This window comes from Thermobia domestica, chromosome 9 (genome assembly GCF_964235325.1).
Source record: "Thermobia domestica chromosome 9, izTheDome1.hap1.1, whole genome shotgun sequence".
Classification (NCBI taxonomy): domain Eukaryota; kingdom Metazoa; phylum Arthropoda; class Insecta; order Zygentoma; family Lepismatidae; genus Thermobia; species Thermobia domestica.
The window spans coordinates 155,789,236-155,812,389 of NC_137462.1; the positions used below are offsets into that span (position 1 = coordinate 155,789,236).

The window sequence follows — 23,154 nt, forward strand, 5'->3', positions numbered from 1 at the left end:
CCTTTCATCGGCATTTAGCACCATTTTGAGCTCTTTATTGATTAGATTAAACAGTCACACAGTTTCACATTCTCTGAGAACAACAGAATTCTGACCTAAGCGAATGGATTATCAAAATTTGACTTACGAGGTTTAATTGAAAAGTCTCTATGGCTGTAACTTTTTTATTTATTAACCGATTTCCAAACTTATTTTTGTACCTAATAAGTAATTTGTCCTGTATGTAATGCACTATTTTCTTTTCGACATAATCCCCATCGCTTTCGCCAACGCATGACTAGTCGGATAAATCTGTCGGTGAAGAATTCCGGTGGTTATTGTCGACACAACAATTGAATGACAGCTTTCGCCTCGTCGTCGTCGTCAAAATGATGTCACTTAACGTGTTCCTTCACCTTTTGGAAAGAGGTGAATGTAGCAAGGTACAAGGTTGGAGCTGTACGACGAGTGTGGTAGATTCTTGAACTGCAGGCGCTACAACCCGTTTTGTGTTTCGCGACTCGTGTGCAGGTGAATGTTGTCATGGTGCAGAATAGAGTTCAAACCCCTCGGGACATGGCGTAACCATGAGCGGAGCGCCTTCACCGTTTCCACATAGAATTGAGAATTTATCCTGGTTCCTTGTTCCAAAAAATCAATGAGCACGACAACCTGGAAATCCTTTTAGAAAGTCACCATGACTTTCCCCGCAGATCGGACCAACTTGAACTTCTTGGGAGATGTGTTACAGCGGTACTCCAACGATTGTCTCATGTTCTTGGGGTCAAAACGATGCGCCCATAATTCGTTCTCCAAGAGAATGCGGTGGGAAAAGGCCTTAACCTCACACTTGTACCGGGTAAGCAGATACTGGTAAATTTTCTTGTGCACTTTGTGTTCTTGCGTCAGCATCCGTGGGTTCCAATAAGCCTACATTTTGTGATACCCCAGTTACGATAAAATGCTCTCCTTCTTGGTAAAACGCTGAGTTCTGTGGTGATTTTTCGTTGTTTGATTCAACGGTTACTGTGCGTCATTTCGTCGACACGATTTCGATGTTGCTCACCTGATGCGGTGAGGAGTCGTCCACTATGGGATTGATCAAGGATCCTACTACAAGTAACCGGATTTGCTTCTTTCAACTACTTAGCCTACCGTCTCACCATACTGACATCAACGATAGCATTACCGTAAACAGCTGTCATTCGACAATAAATCTGGAAGCTTCACTGCACTCAGCTGTCAAGAACTCAATGAGGACTCACTGCTTCAATCTTCATGCTTGTCTCCATTTTTTTAAAAAGTTATTAGTACAATAATGACACCTGGGAAACAAGTGTAATTGCACAGAGAACACATGTAGCTATCAGATATAAAAGGAATCCAGAAAATCGGTTGACAAAAGATATAGCCATGGAGGCATTACTTTTCAATCAAGTCTCGTATTTCAGTGCTAATCAAAAGTACTACACTTTGTATATACATTTTGATTGAAGCAACTTAAAACTTCTTACTGTGATAGTTGCCAGATTCATTCTACATTTGATGTTCCTTCCACGCCTCCATGTTGAGAAAGGTACGGTTAAATGATAATAGTGTTCGTTTTTCAACAAAGCCCATTCTCTCTAAATGTTATCAACTGAACCACACCATTATATATATAAAAATGCAACTAGACTAGACAAATATTACAATATTATACAATCAAATAATACATGGTTGCATATCCTATATAGTAATTACTAGTGGTAGCTCTTTAGAGAAATCACATCGGCTAAATTTTCAATTTTATCGGAATAAACTAAAAAAAAGGAAAAGCTTACCTAATGTACAATTCTTGTATACAAGGATTAGTATATATATATATATATATATATATATATATATATATATATATATATATATATATATATATATATATATATATATATATATATATATATATATATATATATATGGTAAGTTTTCTTTCCTTAGTTTGTAGCGAAATATATTGAGATTTTTGACTGTGTGAGTTCCTTAAGAGCCTCCACTGGTAATTAACAGCACAATGAGCATAATTCTCGTATATTCTTATCCCATTAGCTGAAAAGATTTGTTGTCAGGAGTGGGGATTTCCAAATCCATAGATAGGCCAATCTAAAAAAAAAAAATAGTTTTAATATTGGAATAGTTTTACCAATAGTACATTTTGCTGAAATAAAACTATACATTTTTCTTCTCTTCATTTAGAAGAATGATCTTTTTATATGTTAATTGTAAACCAAGACATTTTCTGAATGTACCATATGTACGCTGCTACCAGTATAGTGTTAAGGATAAATTATTATTTACGTGCTGATTACAGCTTTTTCTCTGCAACTGATCTGTTATTGTTTGAAACAACGACATTCGAAATGTGTAAAATGCAGGATGTAAAGGAAAAATTAATAATGATATAGATAAGACATTTACTATATAGAACAAATAAATATCTATCTATTGCTCCTTCCAAATCAAAGCGTGTTTAGTAATTTTTCCTTCATTTCTCACATTTTTAAACTTTTACAAATATGAAACAATAAAGATAGCAATGTTATCAAGGACATCAAAGAATAAAATTAACATTTCCTTGAGTATTTGCTGTGTAGCGAAATAATTGCCAAGATTTTGCCCATTGTCAAGGAATCAGCCTTTAAATTCATTATGTACTGTTCCGACGAACTGCTGAACAGCAAACATCGCATTGCACTAACGCTTTATATATAATTTAGCTGACACTGACTTTTTTAATTCAATCGCCCAAAGAATTTTTCATTTTTGATCTATAATTAGGGACGTAAAGTTTTCGTTTTACTTTATCCCTAAAATCGGTTATTTTTGCCCAAAATAAGCAACTAGGGGTATTTGCTTTATTCTGTAATGGTTTTGCAAAGCAAGTATATTGTAAACATAGAGCAAGTGGCCTGTGAAAGCTAATTAAAATAAAATAAAATTTTAAAATTAAACGAATAGTTTTAAATGTTGACATCTTAAATTTAAAAGGATAAATTATATATTTGAACGTACCATCTGAGGAAAAAAATGGCTTAATATCCCTCCTAAACATGGATTTATTTAATGTATGATTTTAATACATCTATCGATTAAAAACACACTGCAGTGTTTCTTAACATTTTCTTCACTTCAGAAAACAATAATTCACAATATACTTATTTAAAACGCAACACACATTTTCACCCCTAACGGCGAATTTATAGTTTATTCAATGTTTCTTATTTTTCAAAGGACAAAATTGTCAATATTTCCACATTTTCTTCTTTAAGGTCTTGCCTCTTTACCGTAACTACGGAACTATGTTCTGAAAAATATCTTTCAGAATCAATGTTGGAAGCTGGCAAAGATATTGCTTCAAGAGGACAGGCAGCAAAATCTCAGGGGGCAAACCTTCACTGACCAACCGGTCTAAAAATAACAGGACTGATGGTCTTCTGTGAATCACATTTAGTTGCAAAGGAAACTTGTGTTATTTTATTACTATTACCGGCCAACATGACAATTTCGCGAATCTATCGCTTTATGCAGTGGATTTCGGTGTTACTTTGAAAAAAAAAAAGTACCAAATTCGCGTTATTTCGCGTTTTAAAAACACCAAAAACGGCCTTCTATCATATATTTAGGTATATCTATATACTTTATTTTGCCTTTGTCAAGTTTTCGTTAAAACGAAAACTTCACGTCCCTATCTATAACGTATAACATATTGTTGGATTCTACATTGAGAAATCGAATATTCGAGGGGAAATCAAAAAGTTTTCGGAATTTCGTTGTACTATTTAATACCAGAATATAGGTACAGTACACGTTCATTTAATCACCTTCCAAATAGGCTCCTTGAGAACACACACACTAGTTCCACCGCTCCTGCCATTGCTGCAAGCACCGCTGGTTTAGTATGTTCCGAAGTTAAGCATTCGCGTTGGTTTGGATGTATTCTACAATGGCAAAACGGTTACCTTTGAGGCCCTCTTTAATCTTGGGGAAGAGCCAAAAATCCTCCTCTACCAACCTCCCTACTCACCGGATTTAGTACCAGCGGATTTCTGGCTCTTCCCCCAAGATCTAAAAGGGCCTCAAAGGTAACCGTTTTGCCACCGTAGAAGACATCCAAACCAACGCGACGGCTGAACTTCAGAACATACCAAAACAGAATATTAGCGTTGTTTCCAGCAACGACAAGAGCGGTGGAAGAAATGTGTGTGTTCTCAAGGAGCCTATTTGGAAGGCGGTTAAGTGAGTGTGTATACTTATATTGTGGTAACAAAGAGTTACAACGGAATTACGGGAACGTTTTGGCTGTCCCTCGTTTTATGAAAAGATACCAAACAAATTTTAGAGATAAATATAACTTTTTCCCTTCTAAAACGTTTCTCTTCAACAACTTATATATGAAGCACTTCCATAGTATTATTTTAAAATGTTGATTTCTAACTATACTAAAGACAAATTAATTGATCTTGTAAAAATAAAATTGTGTTCAAACAACTGAAAGGTTATTTCAATCGTCCATTACAATTTTAAATAGTGTTTGCTTCTAACAATGATCATTGTCAATGTTGAATATGGTGGTATGCGAGGTGATGGAAAAAGTTCACTATGAAATGCGTGTACAAATATGTAATTGTAAATAGTCATTAATTTGGCATTTTAGCATTTCGCTTAAACTTTTTCTTCCTTTTTTTTTTTAAAAAAAATAGCTATTTCCAAACTTCTGTAACATATATTTATTTACAACACTAAACCTAATAAGATAAAATTTGTTTCGGCATTTGACTATTTTATATATTAGAAAAATTAGGAATATATGCTTAGCGTACATTAAAGTGTGAACAGAGAAAAAGATATCACAAATTGACATGTTTACTATAATATCAGGAGAAAATATGTGAATGTATATTGAGTTTTGATAGGGAGCACAATGAAAGAAATAGCATTGAATAACAATTTTCTCTGCTTACAGAAGGAAAACACTTCAGTTCTTCTCAATAAAAAATTTCATAACTTAAAATATCGGATAGACATAAGTATGCACAAAGTAGAGGCACTCCTCACCTCTACCTCAGTGCATCCAAAGAAAAGTTGTTACTTGTTGTCCTTTATGCAGCAACAGTTTTCTTTAGATGCGCTGAGAAAGAGATGAAAGTGATTCGAAACAGTTGTAGATTTTGTCTTTTGAATGTTACAACGTATGAGGATTTTTATTAACTAGATATGTATTTCATCGTATCAATTAGTAATTATTCAGTTTATCTTATTTACTCATTTCTTTCATTTACCACAAATCACAAGACAAAAAATGCACTAATCTTGAAGATAACTTTCAAGGCAATAAATGCATTGTAACATAAATATTATAATGTACCATAAATTTTGTATCTTTTCTCCGATTGATGCATAATTTAGGAAATGCTCATCGTTTTCATTGACCTTTTTTTGAGCATTGTACGACTACATAAGGATCACGAAGCAACACGAACGTTATGTTCTTCTTATAACATATGCAAAGTGTCGAATGATAATCAAATTGTTTATATGATTCGTTTAAGTAGCCATTTCTAATTTTAATAATGGGTTTCCTTTCGGAGATTTTTTGTGTTAGAGCATTTAATGTCCCTAAAGTGATCCAAGTACTATTCCGTTTTTATTGAAACTGTTTCATGAACACAGTATGTAAAGCTTTGTTTACAATGTACTAAAAACACAACACTGAATTACCAAAATTTCCATACGTGTTTTTTTATTTAACACTAATCATTACTGTTAATCAGTTTTACAGTGAAGTTTTCTATTATACATACCTGATTTAAAAATCCTATATTTCAGGCATACAATCCCAGCAATTAGCGGATAACACAGCTCTTAGCAGTGGAGCAATCATCAGTATTGTAGTTGCAGCACTATTTGTGATACTGGTCATTGTGGATATATCATGCTACTTTGTGAATAAAACAGGCAAGTTAATATTATTTTTATTTTAGTGATGTATTTAGATATACTTGTTGATTAAAAAAAGAAAAACTACCTCAATTTATAGTATCGATTGCAAAGTAAGCAATATCAGCAATTTGTTCGGTTTTACCTCCTTATGAAAATTATGTGTGATCTATATGGATTTAAAACTTCTGAATTAAAACACGACAAAGAATTACTCATTCAGTATTTTTAAGGGAGCAGTGTTAACGTATACAACACATGCGTTATTGCTTTATGAATAACAAGTTTCGGAGGATTACATGTAAAATGAACCGTGTCCTGTCAATTATTTTTTTAAAAATGAATCTTTAATTTTTACTGGAGAGTAAATTAATTAAAGCATGCAGATTAGTTTTTCACATATTTAAAAATGTACACTCCTCAATTATATTTCTAAATAACACGAAATACATGGTGCATTACTCAGTATATTCCTGCATAAACTAAAAAATCCAATAACTAAAATACTGGACAGTAAACAGAAAAGTGAGAAAAATAAGTTGATAGTTGCACAGAAAAATTGAATAAATAAATAAATAAATAAATAAATAAAATAAATAAATGCAACTGGATGAAGAAATTAAATTACTTTATTCGATTGTGTTTATGACAATAGGATACCACTGATTATTTTATATCTATCTTCTTCGCCTTTGATGCGAGCAGTCCCTGATTTGATTCCTGGTGGGGACACTCGGTATAAAATCTGTGAAAAGATTTTTATTCATTCCAGCTATCCTGAGTGAAGATCTCCTGGGTTTTCCTTATTCACACCAGGCAAATGTCGGAATGGTACTTCACATAATGGTTTCAGACCGCTTCCTTCCTTACCCATTTCCTTCTTCGTCCCCGATTCCCCAGGTAGTGTAATCCCCGAAAGACGTCATCCCTCATATGTGACGGACTAAATATTCTCATAGATGCAGAATGCCCAAAAACCTAATTACTAATCCTAATTTTATCTTCTTCTTTGGCAGTGTTTCTTCTTGCGTCAGCAATCTCTGGATTGGTTTGACACAGTTCTTCCGTATCCTGAGCCAGACTTTTCATTTCCTGATAGTTTTTCTCCCCTACATTTTTAATCATTTGGTCTGTATATTTCAATTACGTCTTTCTTCTATGTACTCCGTAGCCATCAACGTGATTCTTTCATATCTCTTAATGTGTTCAATCATCCTATATCTTTTTTCGAAAATAGTTCCAGTAAAGTCGTTTTCAACTTTCTTCTGTAGCACCACATTTCAAAGGCATTCATCTTTTTTTTTTTTAATTTCCGTAGAATCTATGCCTTGCATCCATACAACGCCACACTCCATACGCTTTCGTCAGCCTTTTCTTTAGCTCTGTACTGATATTCTCATTCAGAAGTTCTTGTTTCCTTCAAACGCCTTCTTCGTCTAAGCTATTCAGAATTTTACATTTTGCTCTGCACCTATTATTGCTTATTATTTTACTTTCTAAATAAATCACGAACTCATAAATCTCTTCCACTCAGTGATCTACTTTGTTCTTTTTTTTTTTTTTTCCACCAGAAATTCTGATATAGCTTCAGACGAACAATTAATCAGCAATTGCCAACCTTTATTTTATCTGCGTTTAGTGCCTGTATAAACAAATAATATATCTCCGGTCCGGACATATTCTAAGCAGAATGCCAGAATTTGGGAGAAAAGTACTGTATTGTATTTGCTGTATTGAAATTATCAAAGGATTCTATGGCTACCATAATATTCCATTGGGGCAAACAATGGAATATTATTGGGGCAAACAATGAAACAAAATCTAACGTATCTAATTATCTTGAGTAAAAGTAAAAAACAAACAAAAAAAATGCTAATATGTTCGATCACTATTGAATCATATTAGAACAAAGAAAAGAAAGAAAAAATAAAAGAAAGAGGATACCACAGCGTTAGGCAAGTCGTCAATCTTTACCACTGGATGGCTATACTAACATAAAAGGAAGATTGTTTGAAGTCTTTTATTTTCAGTTTTCCTGTCTTTTATATTGATTACAACGTAATAATGATTGAAAGTCTTAGTATTCATCCTTTGTATAATTTGTGTATGATTTTGAAAATAATAAGTACTCATACTTGTTTTCACTTACATATGGCCGTATGAAAATTTCTATTGTAAGTATGTATACACGTACTTACACATGTGGCTAAACGCTATTGATAGCTTTGCTTTTTAATGTCTACAGGTGTACTAATGTTGCTTTGTGTGAAAGCAAGAGGAAAAGGTGCCGGAGATGAAACGAAAGGTGGAAGGTACGTATATTTTTTTCGCTAATTTCAAACTTTATAATTTCTATATTTTAATCTTTTATCCCTATAAACACATAGATGTAATGTTTATATAAATTTTCTTCTTAAAGATTACGATAGAAATCAGCGATTCGTTTTACAGTAAAAGAAATAATTATCCTTGTATAACTACATTAGCGTAAAAATCATTTTATAATGGAAATACACATAATGTATGTTATATAAATACCTATTTTGCAATTTATTTTATTAATGCATAAAATACTAGATGAGTACACTGGGAGAAATTAAAAAAAAAAAAGTATCTAGCATTTAAATATATCTAGTAAGAAGCACTAATTGCTACTACCAACACTGCATTTTCAGTGGGCTCTATCTGTCGTGATGGTTTGCCTTTCTCTCCCCTTGTTTTCAACACATTAAAGGTATGCACAGCACACGCTATACAGAATCACAAACAAGCACAATGTTACATACAGGTAGATCATCATGATAGTTATCTTACTGGACCATCGTTAATTTATGAGATATTACAACCGATATCTTAATTTATAACTGAACATTTAATTTTAAGTATATTGAAATATTACCGGTACCTTTTTCATGAGAACATTACATAAATAGACGACTAAAGCTAAGAGAGTCCATAAATCGGGAAAGTGTAGAATGCAGAATATTTTTCGTAATTAATGAAATTGTTGTGGTCTTAGGTTCAGAAAATAGTGTGTCAGAAATTACTCTTAAAGAACATACGAACATTTAATAACATCAAAATTATAAAAGATGGGTCATTCCATATATGCAGGTTCCAAAGCACACCGAAATTTCAGTCTGGTACATCAGGACGGTCTACAGAGAATCGTGCAAAATTACCTCGCACAGGCAAGGGCGCCGGGGGGAGGGGGAGCATTCAGATGTGTGTTTGGTTGCAGACAAGGGTCTAAAAAGGCATATATGAGGATTTTAAGACAAACTGAATTCATATTATACCAAATATTGTATATTCATAAAAAATGCATATAACAATAAAAAATACATACTGACAAAAATACATGGGTGCCCACATGAACATTGGACCGTCCGCAGCCCCCAGGATCCGCGCCTTTGCGCACAGGGGTTCTGTCCCCATTACCTTATCTTATCTCCGAGAGACCTGTATTACAGTACCACTCACAGATCCTGTCATAACCCTGATAGTCATCGTATACCAAAAACAAAAATCATTAAGAGAGTTGCGGATTTCCAGTGCATAGTTCCGGAATTAGACTTAGTGGGCACGGGAAATGATATTGGTGAATGAAATGATTTCTATTCAAAACTTATTCTTTAAAGTGGAATCTGACACCAAGAACTGAACCCAGGGTTTCGTGCATCAAAAACATGCGCGTGCTAGCAAGACCAGCGAGAAGGGCTTTAAAAAGTAACAATCGATGAAAAATAATAGTTTTTGACCACAATAGGGGCACCATAAACCGAAATTTTCTTAATTTTCCATTCTAGCAATTATTTCACAATAATGATTTTACGCCCCACAAAACTAATTAACGTTGACGTCAAAAAGTTGGGACACAGTGGCCTAGTCGAAGAGTACTTTCGTCTCCAGTGCGAGTTATTCTTGATTCGATTCTATGCATAGGAGCATGTGAGGAAAGCATCATTTCCTGTAATCCACATAACGTTACAGAGTGATGTTAATGAAAGTTTTAATTTCAGTTCAGGACGACGCGTAGGATATAATAGTAGAAGGCTGGCAGGATAGCAGATTTTGACCAATCAGCACCAAGGTTATGTGAGTCATAGACCACACAGCGTAACATTCAATTCGAACTACATGAGCTCCCATTAGGAATTGAACGCGAGTCTTGTGCGTCAAAGGTTCGAATGCTAATAATATAGTTACGAGAAAACCTCTTAATACAGATGTTACTTGCAACTCTATCCATCACGACTCTGGAACTCACTAAAGAAATAATAAACACTACTGGCCAGAGTATATATAGTTGTTTATTAAAAACTAAATTCCATTGTAACAGTTTCAACAACGTAACGTTGTCTTCATCAGACACTAACTGAAAGAGATATCTTAGAGCGCAGTTATTTATACTAAAAGTGAAAGTCCTTGTGTGCATGGGAAGCCACCTGGGTCGGACTTCCCCGGGCGTCATCTTTCGGCCACCTGCCCTGACTTAATTACTCTCCCACAGCACCAAAGCACCACCAGCACCAAAAGACACTTCATAAGGAATATGGAGAGAAGAATAGAAGAAACAGATACTGAAGAGGAGAAAAAGAAGGAGGACATAGAGAAGTTCCACGGTTTACTAGAGCAGAACGGGTACAACAGACAGAAGTTAAAGAAGAACAGAATTAAACAACAGAATTGAAGAGGAAAGAAGGAAAGGAAGGAGAAAGGAGAGAAAGGAAGAGGAGGAGAACAAATGGCACGGGATAGAGAGCATCGGGGAGAAGACAGAAGTACTAAAGAACTTACTTAGAAGAGGTGGTGTGAAGACGTACAAAAAAGGAGGAAGAAGAATTTTGGAAATGGTTAAGAAAGCGAAAAGTAGAATGAAGGAAATATGTGAGAAAGATGAAGGTGTAGTGTATAAAGTGATGTGTAAGGATTGTGATATGATGTACATAGGGGAAACAGGGAAAAAACTTAGGGAGAGAATTAAACAACATAGGGATGATGTGAGACTGAAGAGAGAAAATAAACATATACAAACATGTTAAAGAAACGGGGCATGATATAGATTGGGAAGGTGTAAAGGGGCTAGAAAGGGAGAATAGACCAATGATAAGGAAATGGAAGGAAGCACGAAGGATAAAGAAAGAGAAAAGTGACAAATTAATGAACTGGACAAGTGGACTGTTAATACATGATCTATGGGATAAATTATTAGAACAAATTGAAGTGAAAAAACAAGATTGAACATAATTATATGTAATTTATATTCATATATTTAATATTATATATAGTTTAATATTGTATATAGTTATATAGAGTTTTATATATTGTTATATTTTATAGTTTATTTTTATGTCTATATATATATATATATATATATATATGTATTGCTGTATTTATAATCAGTTGTATGTAGTATAGTCTGTTATTTATTTCTAATAGTCATCAGAGGTAGATTAAGAGAAAATGTTTTAAGGCAATTGGTCAAGTATAAACAACAGGTGTGTCTGGAAAAGATAAACACAGGTGGGAGTGTAATTAAGTCAGGGCAGGTGGCCGAAAGATGACGCCCGGGGAAGTCCGACCCAGGTGGCTTCCCATGCACACAAGGACTTTCACTTTTAGTATAAATAACTGCGCTCTAAGATATCTCTTTCAGTTAGTGTCTGATGAAGACAACGTTACGTTGTTGAAACTGTTACACTGGAATTTAGTTTTTAATAAACAAGTGTATATACTCTGGTCAGAAGTGTTTATTATTTCTTTAGATGTTACTTCCTTTAGTATATGATTGCTTGATCGATGTGCATTTCTTTTCATGCACCTAAAACTTAAACAGTTTCGTTAGTACTATATGTAAATATAACGAAGAAAAGACATATAAACATAGTGAAAAACGTAAATGTCGAGCGGTAAGTTATAATATCAGATATGATGTATTATATGCTGATGTAATAACGGTATCTTTGTTCTATCACATTTGCCCTGTCTGTTTGTATATTAAATTAGCCTATGGTTTCATGTGGTGTGTGTTGTCTGTTTTCTTTTTTTAAAAAAAGAAAAAAAAATCCTTCTTATCCTTCTGTATTTCTGAGTTTAACAGTTAGACTGCTATGGAAAAAGAAAGGAAGAAAAATAGGCATGACCTGAGAACAGTGTTGCTAGTACTAGTGGTTAAGTTTTGTTAAAAATTTCTGACATCTTAAATTTCTCCCGATGTACAGTTGTTAGCAACACTAAATAAATAATAGCTTAAAGTTCTTTAATTCGGGCTTTTATAATTATTTGTTGCTAAGAACATTTTTATCAAAAAAGTTTCTAATATGTTGAATGAAAAATAATATATCTGGTAAGTAAAGAACAAGGTTGATGGCAAAAACACATGTGCGATCTGAAGTCTCGCATGCTTTTGTTTCAGCAAAGATATTTTGAATGGTGGTGGAAACCCAGATAGTGTTGCTATTGTTAAAGATGCAATTAACACAAGGGGAACAAACTCCAAGTAAGAGGCATTCTGTTCAAAGCATGTTTGTAAAATAAAAATAAACGAGAATGTTTTGCTGCATGATTCTTGTGCAATTCTTTATGGTTTGTTCCATGTAACAAAGGGCTGAGAAATCATATTGCGATCGGAACCAATTTGATTAAAATCTCATACGTCTAGAGCCTTGAACAAAATATATTTTTGGATACTGATGTCTGAATAATATTGAGATGAAGCAAGTTTTTGCTAGGTAAGACGAAATGACGTATGCTTCAAGAAATTAGTGAGTTGTATCAAATAAATATAAGTTTGACAAAAATCCGAACACTAGATTGTGGCACGTCTGGTAGGAAATCAGGACAAATGTGTTTCTCTTTAAAGCACTTGATATGACTCGTAAAAAAGAAAACTGGACATACAGACACTAAAAGGACAAAAATTAAAACATTTATATTTTCTTTACTTGTGTATGAATATCAAAAAATAGCGAAAACATAACCACAAACACTAGAAAAGAACACGATAAGCATTTTCATTGAACGCTTCATCAGATTGGAGAGGAAAAATAGTAGAAAAGAAAGTACCATGATATACATACGGCTACCAACCGTAATGAACAACTGCAGTTTCTTGTATTTCTCGCATTTCCTTAAGGAATGGCATCATTTGTCATATGTCGTTGATGAGAAAAGGAATCGTAGCTCCATTCTGTGCTTAGATCATTAGAATATCTCATTCCATTAAGTTCTATTTAAGGTTGAATTTCCATTGAATTTTACGTGATTGCGGCTAGCTGGCATAAAGGACTTGATTTTTCTTTGATAATTTTTCATTATGCCATGAAATGGTATAACATTTTGTATATCGTTAGAAAGAAAAGTAAAGCTCTTTCTACAGGATCAGTCAGTATCTGTAGTAGTAATCGTGGCATGAAAAAGAAAATGTCTTACAAGCTACAACATTTGCGATATTTTGAATAACTGACAGTGAAAATTAGTCCAAAAATTCAGATTCTGAAGAAATGTTCAGTAAGAATGACAGTGGCTGGTAAAAGCTAGATCAGGTCACGTAGAAAAAAGATAATGAGGGATGGAAATACGGGAAAACGGGAGACAAAGTACAAACATTTTCGGAGACCAGTGCTATAAATCCGAGGGTACTGAGGCAGCTACTAACAGAATCCGCAACCCTAGATGTGCAAAAATAATCTAGTAACTGAGACATTCAAGAAAGGAGTTGATACTGAGACAAACAGGTATGTCACGCAATATTACAATAGAAATCTGAATTCAAAAACAAGAGATAAATTATTTCCCATTACCAAAGACGAGGTTCAGGGATATTTCTCCCTTTGTGTTCTGATGGGATAAGTAGTAAATAAATAAATTAATAAAACTTCATTCATACTGTCATATTAGAAAATTAATCTCCAGTTCTTTTTTTTTTTTTTTCTGGTATAGTATTTAGCCAATACACCTGTAAAGAAAATATATTTTCTGTGAAAGATAAGTTATTTGGGTTTTAGAAAAGTAAATGCTAATTTTGTGCATACAAGGAGTGAGAGAAAAAAACATGACAGTGACAAGTAAACAGAAATAGCTATTGGGTCAACCAGCATCCCAACATGGCACTTACCTGGGTGATCTGGGTGATGTACGTCCAGTTCTCTGTCCTTTAACTTTTATTTTCTTTTCTCCTGTACTTCTTTCTCTCTCTTACTTTCTCTCTATCTATCTGAGAAAGAACTAGAGAGGCAATCAAAAAACCAACAAATACAAACAAAATAAATACAAGAAATAATAAGACAAGTTTTTATTGGACAGAAGAAATTAACATACTAAAGAGAAAGACGCGAAAAGCTAGAGAAATACGTCAATATACATTCCAGCAAGATAAAAGACAGAGAAAATTAGAAAAATACAGAAAATGTAGGATAAATATCGAAAGAAGTCTAAAGAAAATACTTGGAAATCATTTAATTCAGGAACACTCAATTTTGATCCATGGGGAGAGCTCTGCAAGATAACACAAAAAATGGTAACGAGACCGGATACGTTATTGACACTATTAAAGAATGATGAAACTTACGCAACTGACTCGGAAAATATGATATTATATTTAATAGATAAACCTGCTACCAAAAGACGAACTAGAAAAAGAGAATGAAAATAAGAAAATAAGAGAACAAATGGACATCTCATCAACAAATGACACAATAGAAGTAGTATCAAATCAAAAAGTTGAATGCTATATTTAAGAAGATCAAGAATAAAAAAGCATCAGATCCGAAAGGGCGAATTTTACAAAAAGTATACACATAAAATGGTCACCATACTTAGTAAGGCTATAATAATATGCTTGAAACAAAGAATATCTCGTAAAAGATGGAAAGAAGCTAAGCTAATAATCCTAAAGAAGAACGAGGAAAAAAGCAAAGAAGACCCAAAATTTTATAGATTCATCTGCTTATTAAATGTAATTGGGAAAAGCTTCGAAAAAGTACTAGTAGGAAGAATAAAAAGGAAAAGAGATATAGCAAATTGTACATTACAGTATGGGTTTAGAAAGTGAAAAAGTACAGAAACTGTAGTGAAAACACTAATCGTCCTAATAGTCAGGAAAAACGATAGATATCAACTAGTAATATACGCAGACATCCGTGGTGTCTTTGTCAGTTAATGGTGGCCATCTACAGGGTGCCCTACAAGAAACCATGGAATTTGTTTCAGCTCATTTAATATTATTGTATCTGTATTAAATTGTGCCATATTCAATTCAAATACTCAAAATCCTTTTCTTGGGTTGCTGCACAACCAATAGATGGTGTAGCCAACTTGCAGTGGCATTCTGGATAGTTTCAAAAAAATACTGTTCCATGCTTCTGTCAACGTAGTTTTTAAACAATCAATATTTGTGATTTCTCTCCTTTGTACTTGAACCTGGCGTAACAATAGAACCTAAACGCTAAAATCCATTAGATTAAGATCTGGACTTTTTGACAGTCAGTCGTTACGTTCAATGAAATCTGATTCTGAGCCATGCCACAGTCTCTCTAACTGCGTAAGCCTGTACTCCGTCCTGTTATCTGTTAATTCGTCTCGGTCCGTTACTCCGTTTATGTAATGCAACAGTTCCATGCACATTTCATCTCGAAACACAACTTGGTTTACTGTTTCTTCTTTCTTCTGTATCTTGGTAAATGTTCTAAAACATTTTAAAAATACATATAAAATATGTTTTATACAAATATCTTTAAACTTCCTTGATTTTGGTAGAGTACCCTCTATGTTTAGCAGGCTGAAAGGATTAAAAATAATCAAAACAATGTACGAAACAATGAGACAATATTGCACGGATACCAAAATCAAATTACAGGTCCCAGAAATAACAATCAGATTGACTAATACGGGATGCCCACAAGGATCAATAGTTGGCCCTACAACATAGGATATAGTAATAGAACTTTGTTTGAAATAACTGAAAATTTACAGGAAACACAAGGAACAGGTTAATACACCGATGATATGGCAATCGTATAGCAATCGTAGAATTCGAATAACAGAAGATAATAAGTGTGAGTGCGGAAAAATACAGCATATAGAACATATCATGTGGATATTGCAACAACCAAGTAACAAACAACACAAAAAAATACAAAGGCTCACTAATGATAGTATGTACGACATAATTATGGGCTAAATTAAATTCGATGGCTTCCAAAAGTTAGTAAAATATATCATACAAAATTTATTAGATGAAAGGAAAGGCGAAACAGATTAAAGAGAAGACAAAGAGAAAACTAAAGTATAGTGAAATTAGAAAAAGTATTGACATTCGAGAGTGGCAAACTAAAGTTCTGAAGGAAATATCTAGATTTAAGATATATATTCTCTATGTGTTTACGTTCAGTGTATGTTGTTGTATGATGGTGGATAGGTACAGACAAATGAAAATCAAGGAAAATGAAATAAATAAATAAACTCAACATGTATTATATAAATTACAAAAATGCTAATAAAAGGGTATAGTTTAAAATGCCCTTAAAGAGACCATAAGAGACCATATCAAAAGGATTGCCTCGCCTCTCCTGCAAAAGTGCTAAAATATCAGAAAAAGTGAAATCTTTCAGGTTAACGTCTTACAATTATGGTCTTTAGGCTAATGGAGACGGATGATTATGGGAAGTGAATGATGATGGAAGAATTGGTGGAATAAAAATGTGGGAGAAAGATCAGAAAAGAGAAGAAATAACTACGAAAGAATGAAGTAAAAAGAGAACAGAGAGACGAGAAGCGATGGAGCATGCTCTTTAATAAGTCCATAACAATTAGCCACAGCAGGAGAAAGTGGAAGCTCAAAAAGTAAATAAAATAAAATTACCTGAGGAAGGATTATGAGGATATCTACGTGGAAGATGTATTGGGCTGTACTGTTGTAATAAATTGTGTTCTGAGACAGAAATGAGGACGTTACTAGAGTATCGGTGATCGTTGATGCGGATCAAAAGAGAAATTAAGAGTTTCTTCAATATAGAACATTAAACAGTTGGGTATGTTTGAGGACGTAAATGATGTGGAAGAACTGGAACTAACGAAATCGTGGAATATATATCGCTATACAATTACTGTATATGTATACAGAATGGTCCAAAAGTGTGTAACCGCCCAAATAAAAGGCAGGATTTTAAAAGAATTGCAAAAGTAACACTGTAGATGAGTAGTAAAAGTGGAAGAATAACTTTTAGGACATGTGATGTTCATCATTCATTGTGCATGGAATAAAAATTACGTAAGAGATCTTAATTAAAGTATGAGAATCATAACAACATAACATCGATGCAATAATGTGCTGCCGGTATACATGTTCATTATTTAGTGTTGAAATAGAGTATGTGTTGTTAAACAATAAACAACGTCAGATGCGTCTATATACGTATATTTATAATCTGTTCATGTAAGAACCCTCTGCTAACAACATTGATTTATCGTGATTGTACTGAGTAATAAACATTTGTCATCTAAAAGAATTCGTAAATGTTTTTAGAGTATGGTGAGTAAAGCGACTTCACTGCATTCATATAAAGTAATAATCTCTGAGCTCATTTGCTACCCCTTCCTCGGATATATGCATGTTCAGAAATACGGCAAATATCACGCAGAACGAAAGTTTTATACTTCTGCTATTCAAACTATTTTCCTGAATGATTGTTGTATTATATGTGCTATGTGAGAGAATGATGCACGGTATTGAAGCTTGAACAATCAGCTTGTATAAGATGCATAGTAAGATGAAAACAATTGAGCACGATTCAAAGTTTCCTTTATTTTATTATTTTATCTTTTATTTTTAATTTGAGTTATATATTCTTTTTCATTGATGTAGTACTCATTTGTTCTTTTTTAATGTTGTGGAATTATTCAATGTTTGTGATGCATAATACAAAGGGATTCAATTCACATGTGAAAACTTATTCAAAATTTCATATATAAGAGATAGTAAAATGGAAATACTGAAAGTACTTCACTAAAATTTACAAAGAGGGGTGATGGTGGTTGTAAAAAGGTCGTAGCAATAATAGAAGGCATCTTTGAAGAGAGAATGACAGGTGGCAGCATCAGGTCCGGAGCAATGGTGTAAAAATGCATGACTCGAAGTACCACAGAAATGACACTTTCTAGTTAATTTGTAGATTGAATGCAATGATGAGCATGGATCACCCACCACATGTGCTATCCCTTCCTATTCGAATACCAAAACGCTGTGTGTGTTTTTTTTTTTTTTTTTCATCTTGCTACTTATGTTATCATATTACGAGCCTGTCCGTACAACAACTCGTGTAGCGTTCGATTTGATGCTGTCACCTGTCAGTAACTTTTAAACCATGCCTATCATAGTCAGGGGCGGACCAAGACAAAATTTTCGCCCGTACAAAGTGACTTTTTTACCCCCACCCCCCTTCCCCAGTCCAAGGCTATATTTTACATTTTATTACAGAGATTTTAATATTTTAAACCCATTTTTCAAAAAGAAAACTTAATACTCAAATACTGTACATGATATAGGTATATTTTAGGTCGAGTCAATTTAAAACTCGACTGAACTCGAAACTTGACTCGAGTTTCGAGTCGAGTCAGTGGTAATTTTCTCGAGTCGAGTTCCGAGCCGAATAACTGCTTTTGAGGTCAAGTTTCGAGTCGAGTCGAGTTTGACAAATGGCTCGCTCGTTTAGGTCGTTATAACTCATTTTGAAATCATGACATGATAAGAGAGGAAAGAGAAAGCCACGAAAAATGTAAGCAGTAATGTGGAATACTTTTAGTGTTGCTCACGACAGGGGCACTACTCGCATCTCGTCTCGTCTCATAACGAAACGCCAATAGAATTTTAAAACGAGACAGCCTCAAATGTCGTTTGCAATAAGTATATAGTGTATACTGCATATACTATATGTAAGTATATACTACAGTTCGAGACCTGCACAGTCGAATTTTTGAGCCCAAGCAAAAGCCGGGTTGGGTAATGACGCCAACCGGCTCAGCTCGGCTCAATTGAGCTGATGGCTTGATCCGGCTCGGTTGGTATGAGCCATCGATTCGGCTCAAGTGAGCCATCGGCTTGAGCCAGCTCCGTTGAAACGAGTTCATCGACTCGGTTCAACTCGGCTCGACTGAACCGAGCCGCTCGAGTCTTTGACAACCTAAACTAGGACCGAGCAGTTTTGAACATGTTTAACGGCACCCTATAACTTTTAACAACTTTTGGCTCGAGCCTGAATACTTGCTCTTCCGGAAATCTAGCGCAGAACTTTGTGAACGATGTCCTTTCCTCCTGAAGACTTCTCGACGACCGAGATCGGCAGTCAATTAGTTTTTAGTATACAGATGCAAATCGCCTATCTTTCATGGTTATACACGACGTTGTTATAATAATAGTAATAATAACAATACGTAATAATAATAATAATAATAATAATAATAATAATAATAATAATAATAATAATAATAATAATAATAATAATAATAATAATAATAATAATATAATTAGTAATAGTAGTAATAGTATTGTTAATTATATTGTCTATGTAGGATACTTGAAGAGAGTACTTGAAACTACACACAGGATTTAGCTCGATTTGGCTCGAATTCGACTCGAAACTCGACCCGAATTTGAGTCGAGTTGGAGGAAATTTTTGAGCTGAGGTCTCGAGTCGAGCTCAAATATGTCTGTTTCGATTCGAGTCGAGTTTCAAAGAAACTTCGCTCGAACTCGCTCGTGCCCATACTTATGGTATCAATTACATAATGTTATTATTATTATTTATATACCGATATGTATAAAAAAAAACAATATCGAACAGCATTTATTGAATACTACTAATGGTGACATAATTACCGTTATATTGTAAATTGTTTTATTATATTAGTAACATCAGGAGTCATTCTACCATGTATCAGACTACGTAACAATCTCTACTACTCTTTCTTCTACACACCACGTCTCCATTTGTTGATACAGCCCCCCTAGTACTATGAAACTCTCTTCTTCCATGGTGGAATGGAAAAATATGATGTAATTGACGCTACTTTACAAGAATATAAACCAAAAAGTGAGTAGAAAACATTATAAAATTTACTTCTTGAGGCTAGTATTGGGCCCCTCTAACTGTGGTGCCCCGGGCAATCGCTCGGGTTTCCCGGCCCTTGGTCCGCCCCTGATCATAGTTGTAAACTTTTAGGACGATTGCGTATTGTTTTGAACTTTTAGTCCTCGTTTATAAAGTTTTCAATTGACTATTACTCGTGTAAATAGATACAGGGTACTGAAGAAAGAAAAAAAAATGGTTACCACGAACATAATCATTTTCTAGGGAACTTTGAAAGAAGCAATAAATAAATAAATAAATAAAAATAAAATTAATTAATTAATAAACATACAGAAGAAACGGTTCTTTTCCAATTCTAAGCTTTCGGAAACGACGGATAAGAAACATTAAACCTACAGAGGGCGAAAACTATCGAAAGTATGGTAAGCGGTTCAATGAATTACTTAGAAACTAGTATACACATTATCTAAATATCCATGTTTAAATTTCTTGTGGTACCTGCACAGTTGATTCTAGAAAGGAAATTGGGGTATGAGAAGCCCTAAGTATTAATTAAGGACAAACGATTATTTTCTAGTAGATAGCATTTAAAGGAAATTTCATTTCTTTGTTAATGATTACAAATGATTTTTCTAAAATATATTTATTGCTTTCATGTAAGAACCATATTTTCAGGACTTATGCAACCATATACAACATATTTTCTCTTGAAATGAAAGTTTTTTTGATAATAGTATGAAAAATATAATTTAGTAACGCTCTTGAAAGGGAATATTTTACTACCTTGTAATTTTTAACAGCGAAAAAAAAATGTAAAATTCAGTATATTGTATTTGAAAATGTATAATTTCCGTTAATGTACAGAAATGCCAATGATTGTAATTTTGAATACGACAAGAATCCATATTATAAAAGAAAGACTCATCAGTCTGTCAGCCTTCTTCATGATGCCAAGTGATGTCCCTAGCGTGCAGGCAATTTGCAGACTAGTCGAAGGCTTGGGGGAATCAACTAGTGGCTGTGAACGTTAGAAGATATACATGTAGGACAAACCTAGTAGTAGTCATTCAGCTAGAGCCTTGCTATTTCAAATGTGCCCTCGGAAAATATGTGAAACATTCTTCGGCCTCATCCTCTTACGGACAAAACCCTCCCTTTACTTTGGGGAAAGAAGTGAATGACCTTGGCTGTGTTGCCAATTTGTCATTCAGTCGCAATGACTTACAGAGAGGAAATGTCCCAACGGTTTCCAGAATTTCTATTTTAAGGGCGGAGGGGAACAATTTCTATACTTCTTTTTTTTGCCACATTGAAATCCACATTGTTGTTTGTGATAGTATCACGAGAAAACAGATGGCCCGTCTGAATTGAATTTTGGAAGTGTTAGTAATTTTTTCAAACTAGGTTTTTATCATTGGATCTCTTTGATTAAAGCGCGTATTCTAGCACTAAAGCTACATAAGACGTGGATCATCAAGAACTTAATGCGAGATCCGAACAAATGAATTTCCTATTTTGAATATGAGATGTTACTTGTAGGTACATAAGTCCTGACCAATTTTATTATTTTTAAAAAAAATGCTCAATGTCCCTTTTATTTAAAAATAATAAAGTGGTATGTCACAGAATCTATAATTTATTTCTCCGTCTACGAAGTTATTGATGAGTCTATGAGCCGACATTGAATTATTTTGCTTTTCTGAAGCGTTATCTAAATATTCTAATGTGGTCGATCTTATTTTCAAAAATTATCATTCCTCTGTAGGCTCACTTTGTCATAAAATAACACTATTCACCAATTACGTAACTATTTTAGGTGTTATTCAAACATATTTATTGATTATATCAGTCACTGTCGGTATACAATTAAACATAAACTATATGTATGTATATTAAACTATGCTGTTCCTACAACACAATGTGTATGGAAAAGTATTGGAAAACGCAAGAAAATTGAATTGGTGAAGAAACAAGAAATCGAGTAAGTAGATAGGGTCTAGCGATTATTTTACAGAGGTAACCTACTATTCTGTAGAAATTTGATTTATTAATTTATCAGTTCTAGAAGTCCACAAAAATAATAAGTAAATAAATAAAATAAAATAACTGTTCAGAAAACGGGGGGGGGGGGTATCGGGTTTCCAATCTTTGCCAGTGCAGCTTCCAAACTTTTTTTTTTATTAATTTATTTCACAATGTTTTTATATACCTACAGATAAATAAGCGCAAAGTAATTTCGATTTTTTATAATGAGGTAGAATATAATTGAAAAAAAAAAATGATGTTCCTCGTAACCCAGTGACAGAACAACTTTCATCTAGTTAGTAAGTTGAATGACCAAACTTAGTTTTTCCTATATGTGTATATACCTTCTAACAATTACTTACATCATGCGCTCTAATTACACCATTACAGTCATTCGTCTGGAGTGAAACAACTGTTGATACAGATCGGTATATTTTAAATGTTTACTGCTAAACAGAAATCAGTTAGTATGGTAAATATGCCCTTTAATAACGTATATTTTATATTTATTATAACAACGTGTATTTCAATTTATATTTTAAGATAAAGGTTGGTTTTAAACTATTTTTTTTAAAAAATGGAAATTTGAAAACTATTAAAAAAAATCTTAAGGTAAAATATGTTATGTGTGACTAGCAGCGTTCACCCCGCTTCGCTGGGGTCACCCCGGAACGCAATAAACCTTGTTAATTAGATAATTTTTACTTTTTCGCTTTCAAGTGATATGATAAAAACCATAGTAGATTGCAGTAAATGTTAACATTATATCGCCTGTCATTTATGTTAACCCGCCGAGTGACACGGTCATGCGGGTTGCATATAAATACGTTTATTTTTACCTATGATGAACTAACAAAGGATTTGTACGTTATGGACACTTGAATGGTCAATTATCTCAAGACACTGGTAATTAAAAATTAAAGTGATATGATAAAAACCATCTAGGGTCCAAATCCTAATAACCCCCCAAAAATGAAAGAAATTGGTTCAGCCGTATTAGCGTGATGAGGGAACAAAGGATTTGTGCGTTCTCTTTTATATATAAGATTACATAACTTCTGAAAATGGCATTGAATGCTATATGAAAGCA

At 33.7% G+C, this 23,154-nt stretch overlaps 1 protein-coding gene across 2 annotated transcripts in view; it reads left to right on the forward strand.

Annotated features, from left to right (window-relative positions):
- Window positions 1–23,154, forward strand: part of Fas2 (neural cell adhesion molecule fasciclin 2) — an 858,867-nt gene that overhangs the window by 826,880 nt on the left and 8,833 nt on the right. For both annotated transcript variants that reach the window (XM_081772029.1, XM_081772030.1), the window contains 3 exons: window positions 5,842–5,970; window positions 8,198–8,264; window positions 12,371–12,454. In XM_081772029.1, the coding sequence (XP_081628155.1) occupies window positions 5,842–5,970; window positions 8,198–8,264; window positions 12,371–12,454 (280 nt within the window). The remainder of the gene's footprint in view (window positions 1–5,841; window positions 5,971–8,197; window positions 8,265–12,370; window positions 12,455–23,154) is intronic.